The sequence below is a fragment of the Pseudorca crassidens genome, chromosome 10, assembly GCF_039906515.1.
Source record: "Pseudorca crassidens isolate mPseCra1 chromosome 10, mPseCra1.hap1, whole genome shotgun sequence".
NCBI lineage: Eukaryota > Metazoa > Chordata > Mammalia > Artiodactyla > Delphinidae > Pseudorca > Pseudorca crassidens.
The window spans coordinates 70,965,452-70,983,016 of NC_090305.1; the positions used below are offsets into that span (position 1 = coordinate 70,965,452).

Here is a 17,565-nt window from a genome sequence, read left to right on the forward strand (position 1 = left end):
AGGGCCCCGACTGAAGCCCCAGCTTCTGATGTTACCTCCTCGGAAGTGGGGCAGATGTCCCACTGTGACCAGTCCAGCACTAGGGCCTAGACTCAGACAAGCCCCTCCAAGTCTTTAACTCACACGTTGGGTACCCAGATGCGGACAGTCTTGTCACGGGAGCCTGAGGCAAGCAGGTGTCCCGAAGGGGAGAAGTTCACACAGGTGACGGTGTCCTTGTGGCCGGCGAAGCGGTAGGCACGTGACTGGGGCTTCATGTGCCACACCATGAGGCATGAGTCCATGGAGCCACTGGCTGAGGAGAGAGCAGATGCCATGACGCTCGGCTCAAGCAGGCCTGGAGCCTCCACCAGGATGCTGGAGACGGGCGGGGGTGGGGTGCGGGCAGCAGGGACAGCCCAGCTCTGCCTTCTCCATGGGGACAGGCCACACCTCCAGTGACTGCTGAGCAGGAGTTCGGAGAGCCTAGGGCCTGTCACCACTCCAGGCAGCGGACCCACACAGCAACCAGACCTGGGCTGTAACCAAGGGTCCCCGGTCTCCCCACAGACACACTCTGCAGCTCGAGAGAGCAAGTCCTCGCAAAACTGGGGAGCCAGCTCAATCCAGTGGCCATTTTACCATTAAGAGGACCCATCAGAAGCCTAGCGGAGGTCCCCAGAACAGACCAAAAATGACTTGTTTCCTCTTAATCTCCAGCGTGTATCACGAGACCAGCAGCTTCTGGCAGGGGACCTTGACCATTGGATGAAGGGGGAGCCTCGTCCATAGAAACAAGAAAGCTGCAGCCGTGACAGCTGTGTATGAACCCCCAGGTGGCCAAGGAGGGAGCACTCGGCTGCAGCATAAGGGCAGTGGGGGGAGGGGAGCACCCGGCTCTGCCCCCCATCCTTCTCAGTGGTGGGCGTCTTCAACAAGGAGGTGTGCCCATGGTACTGTGGACAACAGAATCAATAAAGACCCAAGGAAAAAGCCACTGTTTAGGGCTCATTCTGCAGGCCAGGCCTGAGAGGTGGATGGGGTGTGCACGGAAAAGCCCAGAGCCGGGTCCTAACCTCAAAGGCTGTGTGACCTTAGCAAGGCCCCCAACCTTTCCGAGCCTCACACTCCACATGCAGAATGGAGCTCATAAAGCCTAGCGCCCAGAGAGCAGGCCGGCTGAAGCAGGAGGTAGGTCTAGACAAAGCACCTGGGTCCTCACTGTGCCCTGCTCCCCCCATGCCACACCTCCCAGGTAGAAACGTGACCTTCTCAGCTCATAACCTAGTGCCTAGAATAAGATGCCTCTTCTTACCCAGCTGCTTCGTGTTGAGGCTGAAGTCCACACAGGTAACTGCATCCCGGTGGCCCTTAAAATGCCTCTCCAGCGAGGGGTCCTCCTGAGGGAGAGCCAGGGTCAAATATGTGAAGCCAAGATGAGGAAGGGGCTTCCCCAGGGCCAAGACTCTTCCTATAACAGCCAGCAGCATTTAAAAATGCTCAAGGCATGGGCTTCCCTGGTGGCGCAGTGGTTGAGAGTCCGCCTGCCGATGCAGGGGACACGGGTTTGTGCCCCGGTCCGGGAAGATCCCACATGCTGCAGAGCGGCTGGGCCCATGAGCCATGGCCGCTGAGCCTGCGCGTCCGGAGCCTGTGCTCTGCAACGGGAGAGGCCACAACAGTGAGAGGCCCGCGTACAGCAAAAAAAAAAAAAAAAAAAAAAAAATGCTCAAGGCATGATCTTGTATATAGAAAATCCTAAGGAATCACTAAAAAATCTATTAGAACTAATAAACAAGTTCAGCAAGCTTACAGGATACAAAATCAATATACAAAAATCAAGTACACCAACAATGAACAATGTGAAAAATAAAAGTATGATAACAATTCCATTTATGATACATAAAAAAGACCAAAATACTTAGGAATAACTTAACAAAAGAAGTGCAAGACATATGAGAACTAAAAAACATCATTGAAAGAAGTATAGAAAGACCTAGATAAATGGAAAGACATCCCATGTTCATAGTTTGGAAAACTTAATATTGTTAAGATGAAATACTCCTCAAATTGATCTACAGAGTGAACAGAATCCCTTTCAAAATCTCAGATGCCTTTTTTTTGCAGAAGTTGACAAGCTCATCCTAAAATTCACATAAAATGTAAAACAGCCAGAATAGAAAACAATGTTTAAAAATAAAAACAAAAACCAGTCACTGTAGAAAGCAATTTGGTAGTTCTGCAAAAAGTTAAGCACAGAGTTATCAAATGATCCAGCAATTGTAGGTAAATACCCATAAGAGTTGAAAGCATTTTCACACAAAAACTTGTACACAAATGTTCATAGCAAGATTATTCATAATGGCCCAAAAGTGGACAAACCTTAATGTTCATCAACAGACAAATGGATAAACAAAATGTGGTATATCCATACAACAGAATATTATTCCGTCATAAAAAGGAATGAACTACTGACACATGCTACAACACACATAAACCTTGAAAACATTATGCTAAGTGAAAAAAGCCAGACACCAAAGGCCACATTTTGTCTGATTCTATTTATATGAAATGTCCAGAATAGGCAAATCTATAAAGATAGAAAATAGATTAGTGGTTGACAGGGACTGGGTGGGGGCGGCGGAGGGGGGGCAGTCACGAAGAAGGGGAGCAACTTCTTAATGGGTATGGGTTTCTCTTTGGGGTGACAAAAATGTTCCGGAAATAGACAGTGATGGTTACACAATATTGTGAGTGTACTAAAAACCACTGAATTTTACACTTCAAAAGGGTGAATTTTATGGTATGTGAATAATATTTCAATAAAGTTATTTTTCGAAAGACCCAAGAGAAAATGGGGACTTTCAGCACCCCCATCTCAGGAATCAGATCCTATACCTTCAGTCCCACTGCGGACCAGCCAGTGAACCCAAAGGTCAGCCCTGAATAAGCCCCCAGTGGCTTTACGACCATCTCCACTCCACCCAACATCAGAGAAGCAGTAGCTTAGGAAGACATGGAGATAATATTCCAGAGATTCTCTCCATCCAACAGCAATTCATGTTGAAGAGTTATAGGCCAGCCATGCAGACATCTCCCCCTACCCCAAACATCTTAAACCTCAAAGAAGCATTTTGGGGGCACCAGGGAGCCCAGCAAAGCCTCCTCTTGAGGAAAAACAGCCTTGGGGCAGAACAAGGACTGCAGGGAGCTGTAACCAGAACAAAGGCTCCCGTGGCCCCTTGCCCAGCTCCACCCCCCAACACACCAGCCTGAGTCCTCCTTTCAACAAGAGAAGGAATGGCAGCTGGAGGAGGGCAGAGAACTGAGCAGAAACTGCTCCACCTGAACTTGTTGGAAGAATAAGGGTAAAATAGTGCACCCTCTAGAGGCAAGTTCAGATCCGCCCCTAACCAGGGGACGCCTGAAATCTCCCAACACCCTCTCTTCCAATCCCACAGGCTTGCTGGTTCCTCATCTCCCCCAAAGGTGGTTTATATATTGGGGTGGGGGGTCAAACACCACTAGAGATCAAAAGTCCTAGTTCCTAGTCTGAGCCCTCTGCTCACATGCCCAGACACCCAAGGAAGCCAACAGGCCACCACCCAGCGTCCTTGACTTTCAACCCAGCCAGAGGACCAGGCAGGTTCAGGTTTAAAACAACCTCTCAAAAAGAGAGGCTTTGGAGTGCTCCCCTCTGGCCTCACGAAGAACCTGGGACTCAGAGAGGGCAGTCTGGCCCAGGTCACACTGCAGGCCTGGGCCGTCCCGGGCATCCCGGGGGCCTGCTGTTCCCACACGTCGGAACAGGGTGCACCCTCAACAAACCCCCATTCAGCCATCCACTGCTCAGGATAAGGAGACAGAAGCCAGAGAGGCCCGGCGCTGGCCCCAGGTCACACCTCCAGTCGGGCCATACAAGTGTCTCCCCCGCTAGGGGTAGATGCAAATCCTGGGGGCAGAGGCTGGTTTCTTAGCCCCGTTAGCCCGAACAGAGCCTGGCTCGCAGGAGGCGTTCACCAGGTGCCCGTACTCAAGTGCCCCCTGCACAGACGGTAAACTGGGGCCAGAGAAGACCGGCTTGGAACCCTCCGTCCGGCTAGGCGGGGAGACTAAAGTCCGGGCGGCCGCAGCTGGCAGGAACTTACCAGGCAGGGTGCGGCCATGGCGGGTCCAGGGGCGCCCAAGGCGCCAGAGAAGCCCGAAGAAGCAGCGGCTGCAGTTTCGTCCCGTTCAGTTTCCGCGCCCCCAACCGCCGCCAATAGCAACGCGGGTCGCTTCGCCTCGCCCCGCCCACCGCGGTTAAAGGAGACGCGGCGCCTCGGCTTTTTGCCCCCCGACTGGAAGGAGAGCTGTATGGCCGGCTCCATGGTATCTGCGTCCAGCGCCCCCAGGCCAGGCAGCCTACAGACGGCGTCGCCAAAGGCCTCTGTCCACCGTCACTCATTCCCCCTGAGAAATTAAAAAGTCCAGGATGAGAGGTTCGCCCCACCGACCCGTAGCCGGGCTAACGAGACGGCGAGCACAGCCTTCTGGGAAATGCAGTTCCAAGACGCCCTCATCCTTGTGTCTGGAGGAAAGTGGGACTACATTTCCCAGGATGCCATGAGGGCGGGGCCGTGAATAACCCGAAGTGAATGCTTTAAGGATCCCGGAAGTGGAGATGCTTAAAGCGTTCTCTTTGGGTTAATCGTGGCTCGTTGTGATTGAGTCCTCTTCAAGCGCCCGCGAGGCTGGCTTTTCTCTCAGTACCCCATTAAAAGCCAATTATTCACCCTTCGGGAATTATTTAAGTAGTTCGCTCTTCCGAACGTGCTTAAAACAGGTGTCGATTTAAAAGAACACTAGTCACTCGGAATCACACCCTTGGAGTGGAGAGGCCTGGGTTCTATTCTCAGTTCTTGCCCTGATTCGCTGCGTGACCTCGGGAAAAATAACCCTGCTCTGTGGACCTCAGTTTCCCCATTTGTGACATGAGAGGGTGTGACGCAGCCTGGCCCTCTCAGGACCCTCAGCCCTGAGCAGCAGTTATAAATTACAAGTTTAAAAGAGGAGACAATCCAAGGGCCTGGCCGCCAGAGGTCGTCCTTGCTCACTTTCTTGGGTCTCTAGACCTTCTCGCTCGACCGCCCACCCCACCCACCCCCGCCGTCGCCACAGCACGCACACGCGCGCGCACACACACACACACACACACACACCCACACACACACCCACACACACACACACCCCTACCTCACTCTGGGCATCTTCCCAACCTGGACCTGATCTGGACTGGACATTTGTCAAGATTTGGGAACCTTGTGTCACCTCTCTGGTTAAGTGTGGATTGGCCATACTTCAACACTGATTAAGATTTGGCCAGGCCCTGAGGTTTCTCAGGACATCCTGAAACCTAAGATGGTGTGTCCCTAGACCTGCAAACCAGAGCCCAATTCAGTGAACTCAGAGACTGGCAGTGGGGGGGAGCTGGCATGTGGAGGAGTGAGTCTCTTCTTTGGACCTGGAAGGTTTGGGGCCAGACCCAAGAAATAGACACATTTAATCCCATCTTCACTGTGGTTTGGCTTAAAACTGGTTCCTGTATGTTAGAAATTGTCAGGCTCACATAACTTATACAATATGAAATTCCACTTAAAACATGTATAGTATCGCTTACACACACCCGAAATTGTTCAGCACTGTTCAAATGACAATTTTCAAGCCTTCCCACCAATGTTTGCATCTTATTCAGCTATTCTCTTGCCTACTGGACAAACATTTAAAGTGAAAACATTAAGGAAGAAAAAAATTTAAATACAGAAAAATATATCTATTACACATAAGGGTTCAATCATTCTTGTTGTTGGGTGGTGTTTTTGGTTTTGTTTTGTTTTGTTGTCAATTTTAGCTATAGAACACCCATGGTTTACAGGAGTTCATAATCTACATAACTAAATTTATGAAACCCTTCTGTAAAATGATTTTCAAATGTCAGGTCTGCTCAAAGCGAGAGGCACTGGAAGATTTTACTCATCCTTGCTGGTCTTTCTAGATCCCACTGTCTGCTATCCTTACCCCTCAGGGAGGAGCAGTTGGGGATGCCCCACTCCCTCTTGCTCATTTACTCGCCATAAGAACGCAGAGTTCAGCTCTGCCAAAACCACATAGACAACCTAGGATACAACACTGGCACAGCCTGCATAAACCAAGATTGGTGCCTCCATGTTCTGATGGAGCAGTCCCCACCCCATGCCACCTCAACCAGATTGAACTCCATTTCTGACTGGGGCCTCCATGGGAGGGGGGAACAGTCAGTGCTGGAAGAGCTTTAATACTGGGGGGCTCCATGTTGATGCGGCTCAAAGAGAGCTTCTTTTCCAAGCCCCCCTATGGCAGAGATGTCTCTATCCTGGTACAAAGCCCACACTCAGGGCCCCCTGTGAGGGCCTCTCACCCTGTCATCACTCCCAGACTCCCTGCCCAAGGGCCACATGTCCCCTCCTAGGGCTGAGGTGAGCCAAAAGAGACTGCTCATAGATGGAGCTCTGGTACCAGGTCTCCCTGTTGTGGGAGTGACCCCTGCAGGGTGACCCTCTCCAGGAAGACCCATTGTAATTCTGGGCCTCAGGAGAACCCGCTGTGAAATTAGCGTGCCCCTGCAGGTCAGCCTTCTATATGGTAGGCCCACCCCAAAGTGGGGAGAGGTCCCGTGGAGCCCCAAGCCTTCAACCTCGCCTAGTCCTGCTCCTCCATCCCATAGCAGTGGCCAGTCTGAGTAAGCATCCAGCTTGGGCCTGTCCTTGCATGTTGCAAACAGTGGGTAGCATGACTAAAGTTGCCATAGCAATTCCTGGGACAGTGATGTCAAGGGTCCCAGGAGTCCCTGAGACCAGTTTCCAGAAAGACAGAGAGCTGGCCAGTAGCCACATTCCACACCATCCACTGAAGTCAGATAGGGACGCCTCTGGGTACTTCAACCCACCTCCCATAAGCATGACAGGCAAGATGCATGGCCTCTCTCCCACAGCCTCAAGCAAGCCCGTGAGAGATGCTGGGCCTCCTTTTCACACTGTCCAGAGAGATGGGAAGGGGCCAGGGCAGCCCAACTGTGGTAAGAGAGGGAATTCCACAAAACTGAGCCCCACCCCCCAACCTTGGCTCTGCACACATGGGCTGGAAGCAGGATGCAGACACTCACAAAAAGTCTGAATTCAATTTGAACCGTTTAGAGAAACCTTTCCAGTAGACAATGCAAACAGGGCTTCGGAGCAGTTCTCAGCCCTGGCTGCCATTCAGAACCTCTGCAGGTGGGGCCAGGCACCAACGTTTCTTAAAAGGTCTCCAGGTGAGTCTAGTGCACAGCCAAGGCTGAGAACAGCCCCTCTAGATCAGTGTGACCGAGAGAACTTTCTGTGACGATGGAAATGTTCTGTAATCACACTGACCAACTGGTCACATGTGACTATCCAGCACTTGAAATGTGGCTACCGTGCCTAAGGAACAGAATTTTAAATTTTATCCAATTTTAATTAATTGAAATGTAAACAGCCATATGTGGCTAGTGGCTACCGTATTGGACTGCACAGCCCTAGGCTATGGACTGGCTCTGTGGCCCTGGGCAAGTCATGGAGCCTCTAGGACTTCAGTCTCCTGGTGAGGCCGGTAAGGAACTCAGTGTCCTGTCCACAGTAGCCAGAGCAAATCTTGGTCCCCATGTCCCACTGCCCACCTGAGGGGTGTTTGGTGACACCAGCCCAAACCCAGGGAAATCGGTCAAGCTAGAAGAATGCAGGCCACAGCTCCTCAGGCCCCCTAGCAGATTTTGCTGGCTGCCCCCAGAGCATTTGGGGTGGGAAGATAGGGCCAGGTACCCATGAAACCAGAGGATAATCAGATTTCCCTCCTCCAGGGAGCCCTGAATTGTGGTGTGGTGAACCAGCCTGGAATAGTGCCAGCTATAAAATAACTGATGATTTTCATTTACCAAAGGTCACTGTACACCAAAAGCCATGTGAAGGTTTAGCTACAACCCCAGGAGTAGTACAATATTATGCCCATTTTACTGATGGGGAAACTGATGCACAGAGTTACTAAATGGGGAGCCAGGATTCGAACCCAAGTCTGTCTGTCTGCACAGTCTGAACCGTTAATCCTAACAAATACAGGAAGAAGAACTAAGAATCCTTAAATAGTTCAGGGCCCGGTAAAACTTAAGAGGGCCTCAAGACTTTACCCCCAATAGTAGGGATGGAGGCCGAAACAGTCCCAAGGCAGTGAACCCCACATTAGAAAGTCCTTTGTTGTCTCATATTTTATCTTAAACTGTCAGGAAGTTTAGCATCTACTCTTCTTTTCAATATCTTTTTAATATCAAATTAATGTTTTAATGATGGACCAGTTAATACCAAGTCACACTGATATTCAGGAAGATGCCCCAGTTTATCCTGTGGTTTTATGACCTGCCCCCATCCTCAGTTTGAGAAGCAGGGCCATAGAAGGGTCATTCAGCCGTTTATCAAAGGGAGTGGGACTGCCAAGACCAGGACCACAGGGGTCCTAGGGCACAGGGTTTCCAGAGTCTAGGTGCAGCTGGTTTAAATACCAATTCCCAGACCAGCCATAGAGTCTGACTCCATGGATCTGGGTGGGGCTGGGAGCCCACATTTATAACAAGCCCCTGGGATTGTGACATGGTGGTCCCAGGACCTGATAAAGAAACCCTGGGCACCATAGTGCCTGGACAGCTCCATCCTACCCTCGAGGAGCCAGGGGACTGTCACTCAGCTACGATGCCTTGGCCAGGGACCCAGACTCGACAAGTCCTAGCTCTGACCCCAACCTGCTCTGTGATCCCATCTCAGGTCTCAGGTTCCCCATGGGTACAACAAGGACATCCATAGGTGACCTCTAGGGCACTTCTGGCCTCAATGGGTGGATGTGGTCAGCTGGAAGAGGAAGGGCTGGAGGCAATCGTAGGCAAGGCCCCTTGGTCTCCCTTCCTCATCATGCCACATTGGCCTCCCTCATGCTCAGACCCTCCTGAGGGCCTTTGCGCTGGCTGTTCCCTCTGTCTGGCTGCTCTTCCCCCAGCTCATCGCTTTGCTCACTCACGGTCTTTCGGGCCTTGGCCTGGACATCATCCCTTCAGAGACACGTCTGCTGGCCCCACCCCAGACACTCCTCATTCCTCCATCCCCTTCACTGCTTATATGCTGGAGCTTTCTCATCTATCTCCTCTGGGCTATGAGCTCTGTGCAAGCAGGGACCACACCCTGCTGATCACAGGGGGGTCCTGGGCACTCAGCCCTGGCTTGGCACCGGAAAAACTCACCAAACTTGTGTGACAGTTCAATCCCTGGAACCACCACTGGGCCTGAGGAACACCAGGAAATCCTTCCCAAGGTCCCCAGTGATGCTGGGACTCAGGGAGGGGCTTGCTATGGGGTCAGGAGCAGACAATTCTATTCCACAAGCATCTGTGGAATGCCAGCTGCGTGCCCCACCCTGTTCTGGGGTCCCCAGGCATTATGGAGGGTCATGGGGGAGGCAGGTGATGAACCAGAGCCTCTGCTCCAGGAAAACCAGAGAGGGAAAGGGCCACCAAGCAGGCTGAGCCCTCTGTGTGTCCTTCCAGGTGTTCTGGCTCAGCACTGACGGTGTCCCTCTGTTGGCAGGATTGGGGGGCTTCCAGGAGAAGGCGCATGTGGGGATTTGAAGTAGAAGCAGAATGGGGTTTTCTTGTGAGGATCCAACTGCTTTCAGAGGGAGGGTCGTGTCAGTTCATTCGGGTCCCCTCTCAAGAGCATATGGAATGGATGAAGGTGTGTGACTGTGTGTCTGTGTATGCCCACGTGTGCCTCTGAGTGCTTGTAGGTGATTGTGTGTCTGTGGCACATGTGTGCATGCCTATGGGAGATACTTGACGTGTGTACCTGTGCCTGTGTATCTTGGTTCGGGTTCCTCCAGAAGCTGAGAGAGGATTCAAGTTTAATTCATTTATTTGGGAGGTGACTCTAGAAAACACCAGTAGGGAGTGGGAGTGGGAGACAAAGGATGGAGAGCATGCAGTGAAGGGCATTATTAAGCAAGTTACCACCTCAGGTGACCAGAGCCCAAGGTCGCTGGAGAGCCTGTGACCCAATACAGAATGTGCCTCAGGGTCATCTCACCTGAGGTGAGGGAGTCGAGGGTTTATCCACCCACACTCGACAGCCTGGCATTTCCAGCCAGTCCTACACCAGGCCTAGGGTCTTCTGGGGCAAAGAAAGCCCTCAGCACAGGGTCTCTGGTACTGGCAGTAAGAAGTCAGGCTTGTGGGCCCCAAAATGGTCAGTAAGGAGGGAGCAGGTAGAGCGCCGACACCAGCTGCTACACCACATGTCCACGCTCCTGTGTATGAGCCACTGCCCAGTTACATCACGTGGATGCATGGACTCCAATGACCTCTCCTCGTGCAAACCTCCACTGGGCCAGAGGAAGGCTATTGCAACATCAGATGAGCTATGTATGGCCTTGCTCTCCTTCCCTTTCCTGAACAGGCCGGCTCAGGATTTGTCAAACCATGCCAGGCCTCCGCCAAATTTGGCCGAGCAGACCCGGACCTGCTTTGGGCAGCGGCAGCTTCTGCCCTTGAGCCAGGATGGAGGTGGCGGAGAGGGGAGTCAAATGGGCTGGGGGCAGGGAGATGGGGGAGGCCTTCTCTACTGCAGAGAAGGCAACCGGGGCCTCCTCTGTCTGAACCTTGCTGCCCACAGGAGCCTGGACAGTGGCCTCAAATGCCACTCGGGGGCAGTGGGGCCTGCTCATAGCTTGGGGTGCCAGAGAGGGGGTGCAGTCAGCGCTCCCCTTTAGAGGGTCCATCCTGAACAGGGCTGGAGGGGGAGAGGTCTGGGGACAGAGGCCTGGCCGTGGAGACCTGGGAGCAGCAGGAAGAAGGGGTGTGGCCACGGGGAGATCGTGACTGCACAGAGATGCACAGGAGGATCCGGAGTCCGGGCCGTGGAGTACCAGAACTCCCACGTGGACAGCTGAGAGCTGCACCAAGGACTGAGGCTATGTGGGGTCTGGGGGGGACAGTGAGGGGCACCCCTGAAGTCTGCTGGGGAAGGTAAGACTGGAGCTTGGGGAAACCAGGACATGGAGGAGTTTTAGGAGCTAGTGAAGAAGACTAGCGGCCCCCAGCTGGGAGGGGATGGGGTCTCCCCTGAGGCTGCAGGGGGTGGGGTGCTGTAGTGGGTCAGGGAATGGAGCCAAGGGGGGTCCGTAGGGGAGAGGCTGAGCCCACAGGCTTGAAGTTGTATAGATCTGGGTTCCAATTCCATGTGCAACACTGACTTGCTCTGTACCTGTGGGCAAGAGCTTAACCTCTCTGAGCTTTATTTCCTTGTGTAAAATGGATATCCTAACAGAAACTAGGTGTATTAGTTTCCCAGGGCTGCTGTAACAAGACACCACAAACTGGGTGGCTAAAAACAGCAGAAATTTATCCTCTCCTACTTCTGGAGGCTAGAAGTCACAAAGCAAGGTGTTGGCAGGGTCCTTCCAAAGCCTCTAGGGGAGGACGCTTCCTTGCTTCTGGTAGACCCAGGGGTTCGGCTTGTGGAGCGTAACTCCAATCTCTGTCTCCTTCTTCATATGGCCTTCCTCTCTATGTGCCTCTGGGTCCAAATTTCCCTCTTCTTTTAAGGACACAGTTATGGGATTAGGGCCCACCCTCATCCAGTATGGCCTCATTTTAACTTCGTTACGTTTTTAACGACCCTATTTCCTAATAAAGTCACATTCACAGGTACTGGGGACTTAGGACTTCAACATATCTTTTTGGGGAACACAACCCTATGGCATAGGGTTGCAGTAGGATTAAACCACAGGCCTGGCACAGTCAGCTCTCAATAAATGGTAGGGACTTCCCTGGTGGCACAGTGGTTAAGAATCCTCCTGCCAATGCAGGGGACACAGGTTCAAGCCCTGGTCCGGGAAGATCCCACATGCTGCGGAGCAACTAAGCCCGTGCGCCACAACTACCGAGCCTGCGCTCTAGAGCCCGCAAGTCACAACTACAGAAGCCTGCCTGCCTAGAGCCTGTGCTCCACAACAAGAGAAGCCACCACAATTAGAAGCTGCACACCAACACAAAGAGTAGCCCCCGCTCGCCACAACTAGAGAAAGCCTGCCCGCAGCAATGAAGACCCAACGCAGCCAAAAATAAATAAATTAAATAAATAAATTTTTAAAAATAAATTGTAGCTGAAAAAAGAAAATTTCCAGTTATAAACTGAATAATTCATGGGGATGAACTGTACAGCATGGTGACTATAGGTAATGATACCATATTGCGTATTTGAACATAGGAGAGTGGATATTGAAAGTTCTCATCACAAGAAAAATAATTTTGGGGGAACTGTGTATGGCGACAAATGTTAACTGACTTATCATGGTGATCATTTTGCAATACATACAAATATCGAATCTTTACATTGTACACCTGAAACTAATATAATGTTTTGTCAATTAAAAAAACAAAGAAGGGCAAGCAGGGGTGGAGGGTGGAGGTGCAGGAGCGCAGACTGCAGACTTTTCCTGCACCTGCACACATGTGTGTGGGCAGATATGGACACACGAGAAGCAGGACACTGATCATGGAGTTGCACCCAGGAGGGCCGGGATGAGTGACCTAGAGACCTCAGCCTGCAGTCCACTGGCCAGGCAGAGCCATTCAAAGCAAGGCTCAGGGCCTGATGCCAGCTCCCTGGGCAGGAGGACCCTGAAGTCAAAGCCTTGCTTGTCAGGGACTTCCCTGGAGGTCTAGTTGTTAAGACTCCATGCTTCCACTGCAGGGGGCACGGGTTTGATCCCTGGTCAGGGAACTAAGACCCCACATGCCACGCGGCACAGCCAAAAATAATAATAATAAATATTTAGGAATAATTAAATAAATAAATTAAAAAGCCTTGCTTGTCAGAAGATTCCTTGGGAGTCCTGAGCAAGGCCACCACTGACATCATGGGCAAATTCATGGACTATCCCAACACCCAAGGCTGCTTAAACCCACAGCCTTGACATGACAGGGGAGGACTGTGGGTGTACAGCCAGCACAGCCACTTTCGGAGGGAGGCAGAACACAGACTCAGACAGGCCCCAGGGACTCCAGTGCAGATTCTGGGCAGCTACCCCGCAGACCTCACAGAGGACTAGGTCAGAGGGGAGTCTGCCATTCCAGGTGTGGTCCCAGAAGCACCACCTGAGAACTTGTAGAAATGCAGATTCTCGGGTGCGCTGCTGAATCTGGAGCCCTGGGGTGGGGCACAGAGTGAGCGGTCCACGGATTACTGGTGCCCCCCAAGCAGCCTTGCCCCAGTGCTCCCAGCCCACCAGAGGCTCTGAGAAGAAAGCGTGGGTGGGAAAGGGGACCCACACTATCACCCCCCAACACCACCCTGAATGCTCTGGCAGCACACGGCCCTGCCAAAACCCACAAACAAGAAACCGGTTCACCTTTGTTCAGCCCAGCTGAGTTATATAATATGCTTTCCTAAGTTAACCACAGAACATTTTTTTCAGAGAACACCTGTTAAACAGCCTGAACGCAGACCAGAGCCACCTCAGGTGCACTTCCATGTATCTTCTCTGGTCTCCTGCCTGTGCCTAACACGCAACTGCCCTTTAGAAAGTGCACGAATGTCCCAAGGTGACCCTGAGTGGACTCGGGTGATTTACAAACCACTAACGTTTCCCAAGCTCCCAAGGGGGACGTACTGACCTCATAGCCCTGACCTCATCAGGGATGCAGGTGGGGGAAGGGACAGTGATGACACAACCCAGGGAGCTAGAGAGCACTCGGGGTGGGGGGACAGTAAGGGTGAGAGGTGAAGCACCGTGCACAACCCTATGACCCTACACTGCTCAGCCCATGTGTGTGTGACACCGCGTGCCACCATGGTGCACGGTGGCGGTCCTTGTATGTCTGCTGGCAACAAGTGTGACTTTTGCACCTACATGTGGCTGTTTTCATGTGTGTTGCTGTCCCTATGACTAGAGTGGCTGGGCATGTGGCTGTGCACGAGGGGGTGTTAGTGACTCTGGCACCTGTGGGCCTGGGACCACGTGTGAATTTGAGAGATATCCAGCGTGTGCACCTGTGAATGTGGCCAGCAGGCTGCTCTGGCCCCAAGAACTCCCAAACCTGAAATGTCACTTCAGAGCTGCCAGCAATTTTCTGTCTGCTAAGACATGGGCAGGCTGTGGAAAACTATTTTCTAAATGTAGTTACCCAGATATAAAGTGGGAGCGCTGCCACGTAGACCCATGGTCATCTGATGTGCTGGCCACAGGGGCAACAGGAGAAGGACCAGGAGAAAGTCTTAGGGTCTGCGATGGGGAAGACTTGCCACCTGCCCTCCGTCTGTCCTGCAGCCCTTAGCCCAGCCCAGCCCCACGGGGCCTCAGCTGGGTCCTGACCACACACACAGTCCACAGACCAGGACCAGGATCAAAGACAGCCAGCTCCAGGGTGAACACAGAGGACGGCGTGGAGGAAGATGGCATGGACCCCGGGGAGGGCCCTGTGAGTCTGTGCATGGACAAGATGGGGTGCAGTGGTAGGGTGCTCACAGATCTCGCCGGGGGCAGACTCATGCAAATGCCAAAGCAACCGAGTGCCTGGTAACGACCTTGCTCAGATTCTCCTGCCCATCTCTACACTATCTGCTGACCAGCCATCGGCTTCCCACTTTCCACACTTACCTCTTTGCTGACACAACTTGCCCACAAGCTGCCCCCAGCTCTGGGGCCTGAGAAACCACCACACACATGCATTCACACACAGTCCACGGAGAATCCTCGTCTATTTACCCACTCCATTCATTCATGCATGTGTGCATGCATTCATTCATTCACCAAATGCTCATGGAGCACCTCCTCTGAACCACCAGCTCTGCGGACCCCTCTAGTCCCCCAGGCCCCCCAAGTCAAAGCAATGAAAGCAAAGTCCCAACGGACCTCCACGTGGGTAGCTCAGAAAAGAGGAAGCTAGGGGCTGGGTGGGATGGTGGCCGTTAGCTGGAGGGAAGCTCTGAGCTGGTGTCACAACCAGGTCTTTGTATCAAGCCGGATGGCCTCTGGAGGTTGGGTAAATGCCATGACTGCCCTCCCCTGACCCCAGGCTCCCCTGACTGGACCTGGCACTTCACTCTGCCTGAAGCCCAGGGTCTGTCTCACCTAGGATTGACCCCAAGGCTTCAGAGCTGTCCCCCAATCCCACACCCCACAGAACAAGGTCCACCTCTCTGTTAGCTCTCGGGGGGCCCCTCAGTTGGGCCCAGGCTGCCTTTGCTGCCCCTCATGCTCATTCTCACCAGCTACACCAGCCTCTGTGACTTCAACGGGGGCTTGGAGGCCTTCCAGCTCCTCCCCACTCTCCCTCCTCAGGGTCCTCAAAGGCCTAGAGAGCCCGAGCCCATCTTCCAAGTACTGCCCACTTCACCCAACTTGTCATCCATGCGTCCTCGTTTGCATTTTGCTCATAATGATAGCAATATAATGAGACGTATCCAACACCTCCTTGGTGCCTGGCACGATGGGTGATATTTCCAACTGCCTATATCATGAAGCGCAGTGACTGGAGCTGGAAGCAACCAAGGTCATGGATCCCCAGCCTAGCCTCCTCCTCCCCTACATCACCTGGTTGGCTCTTCTCATTCTTCAGGACTCACCTGGAATGTCCCATCCTCAGGAGTCCTCTCCAAGCCCCCAAATAAAGCAGTCCCTGTTCTGGCCACTCAAACGACCTGTGTGAGCTCTCACTCTCATGTGATCACGTGTTTGGATGGGCTTGTGTTTACATCTGTCTCCCCCACTAGACTGTCTACTCCATGAGAGCAGGACTGCATCTGTCTTGTTCACAGCCGCTACCCTGGCACCTAGTTCGATGCCCGGTAAACAGTAAGTACACAATGTGTATTTGCCGAATGAGTAAACCTATTTATCTATTTTTTGAAAACAACCTCACTCCAGCAAGAATCTGAGGTTGTTTATAAGAATGCATACAATTCTATACGAGAGAAAAAACAAAGTTGGAATCAAAGATTTTGACCTTCTCTACAAACAATAAATGCAGGAGAGGTTGTGGAGAAAAGGGAACCTCCTACACTGTTGGGGGAAATGTAAATTGGCACAGCTACTATGGAGAGCAGTATGGAGGTTCCTTAAAAAACGAAAAATAGGGCTTCCCTGGTGGCACAGTGGTTGAGAGTCCGCCTGCTGATGCAGGGGACACGGGTTCGTGCCCCGGTCCGGGAAGATCCCACATGCCGCAGAGCAGCTGGGCCCGTGAGCCATGGCCGCTGGGCCTGCGCGTCCGGAGCCTGTGCTCCGCAACGGGAGAGGCCACAACAGTGAAAGGCCCGCGTACCACAAAAAAAAAAAAAAAAAATCTGGATGTGAGGCTTTTCTCAAAAAATGGGAGGAAGGCCTGGCCACACCGGGCTGTGTTCCTTGAGATGACAATGACCGGAGCTGAGATGGGGCCTCCCCTCAGCCCAGGGGGCGCAGGGCATGCACTGCCTCACCCCATCTGGCCTCTGTGGGCCTCTGTGCTGCTGACCCCAGGTCTATGCTGCAAAGAGATTAGCTTGCAAGGTCTGCAGAGTGCAGAGCGGGGCTGAGAAGGCTTCCCTAAGGTGAAGGGAAGCCATCTCTCCTGGTTGATTTCACTCACGATGACTCTAAAAGCCACAGCACAGTCACCACAGTTTTAGGGCTGGTGAATGTTGACATGTCACAAACCTGTTAGTCTTGCACAAGAATCAGTTAACTCAGTACCCGCCAGGCCCCAACAGTGCCTCTGGTCTCACCCCCGACCAGAGCTTGAGGGCTTTAATTAAACCCAAAGGGAACCCCTGGAGCGAGGGAGCCACCAGCAGCCCCTTGGGCAATGAGGTGGGTGACAGGGCAAGGACATATTGGGAGAGGCAGGAAGGCAGGCCTGGCTCTAATCTTGACTCCAGCTCTGAAACTTTGGACAAGTCACTTCTCCAAGCCTCCGTTCCCTCATCTGTATCCAACAGCTGATACTAACTGCATAACGTTTCCAGAGGCTGGTCCCTCCCCCAAGCATGGAGGCAGGGTCTCAGGGAGTCCTCGTGTCAACCTTGTCCATAGAAAGTATCCCAGTCAGGGGTCTCCAAAGAGACAGAACCAATAAGATATATATTTAGCATATATGGAGAGAGAGAGATTTATTTCATTTTAAGGAATTGGCTCATATGATTGTGGAGGCTGGCAAATCTGAAATTTGTACGGCAGGCCAGGAGGCTGGAAACTCAGGCAGAATTTCTATATTACAGCTTGGAGCAGAAGTCCTTCTCCAGGAAACCTCAGGTTTTGCTCTTAAGGCCTTCAGCTGACTGTATGAGGCCCACCCACATTATCAAGGATAACCTCCTTTACTTAAATTACAGATGTTAATCGCATGTACAAAATACCTTCACAGCCACATCCAGACCAGTGTTTAAACAAACAATAGGCAACATCGTCTAGCCAAGTTGACACATAACATTTAACCAACACAGAACGCATTATTTCCTTTTGCGCATGAGGAAATTGAAG

General features: G+C 52.2%; 1 protein-coding gene and 1 long non-coding RNA gene across 5 annotated transcripts in view; one reads left to right on the forward strand and one right to left on the reverse strand.

The window, feature by feature from the left end:
- POC1A (POC1 centriolar protein A) overlaps positions 1-17,565 on the reverse strand; it is a 131,980-nt gene that overhangs the window by 89,798 nt on the left and 24,617 nt on the right. For 2 of the 4 annotated variants that reach the window (XM_067754619.1, XM_067754620.1), the window contains exons 1-3: positions 4,128-4,522; positions 1,295-1,379; positions 124-295 (exon numbers count right to left, since the gene is read on the reverse strand). In XM_067754619.1, the coding sequence (XP_067610720.1) occupies positions 124-295; positions 1,295-1,379; positions 4,128-4,349 (479 nt within the window). In that variant the 5' untranslated portion in view covers positions 4,350-4,522. Of the gene's footprint in view, positions 1-123; positions 296-1,294; positions 1,380-4,127; positions 4,523-17,565 lie in introns of those variants that run through there. The other 2 variants (XM_067754621.1, XM_067754622.1) reach the window with 2 other exon arrangements.
- Positions 10,583-12,221, forward strand: LOC137233113 (uncharacterized). The gene is made up of 2 exons (XR_010947300.1): positions 10,583-11,068; positions 11,911-12,221. It is a non-coding gene; the product is annotated as an uncharacterized lncRNA (long non-coding RNA).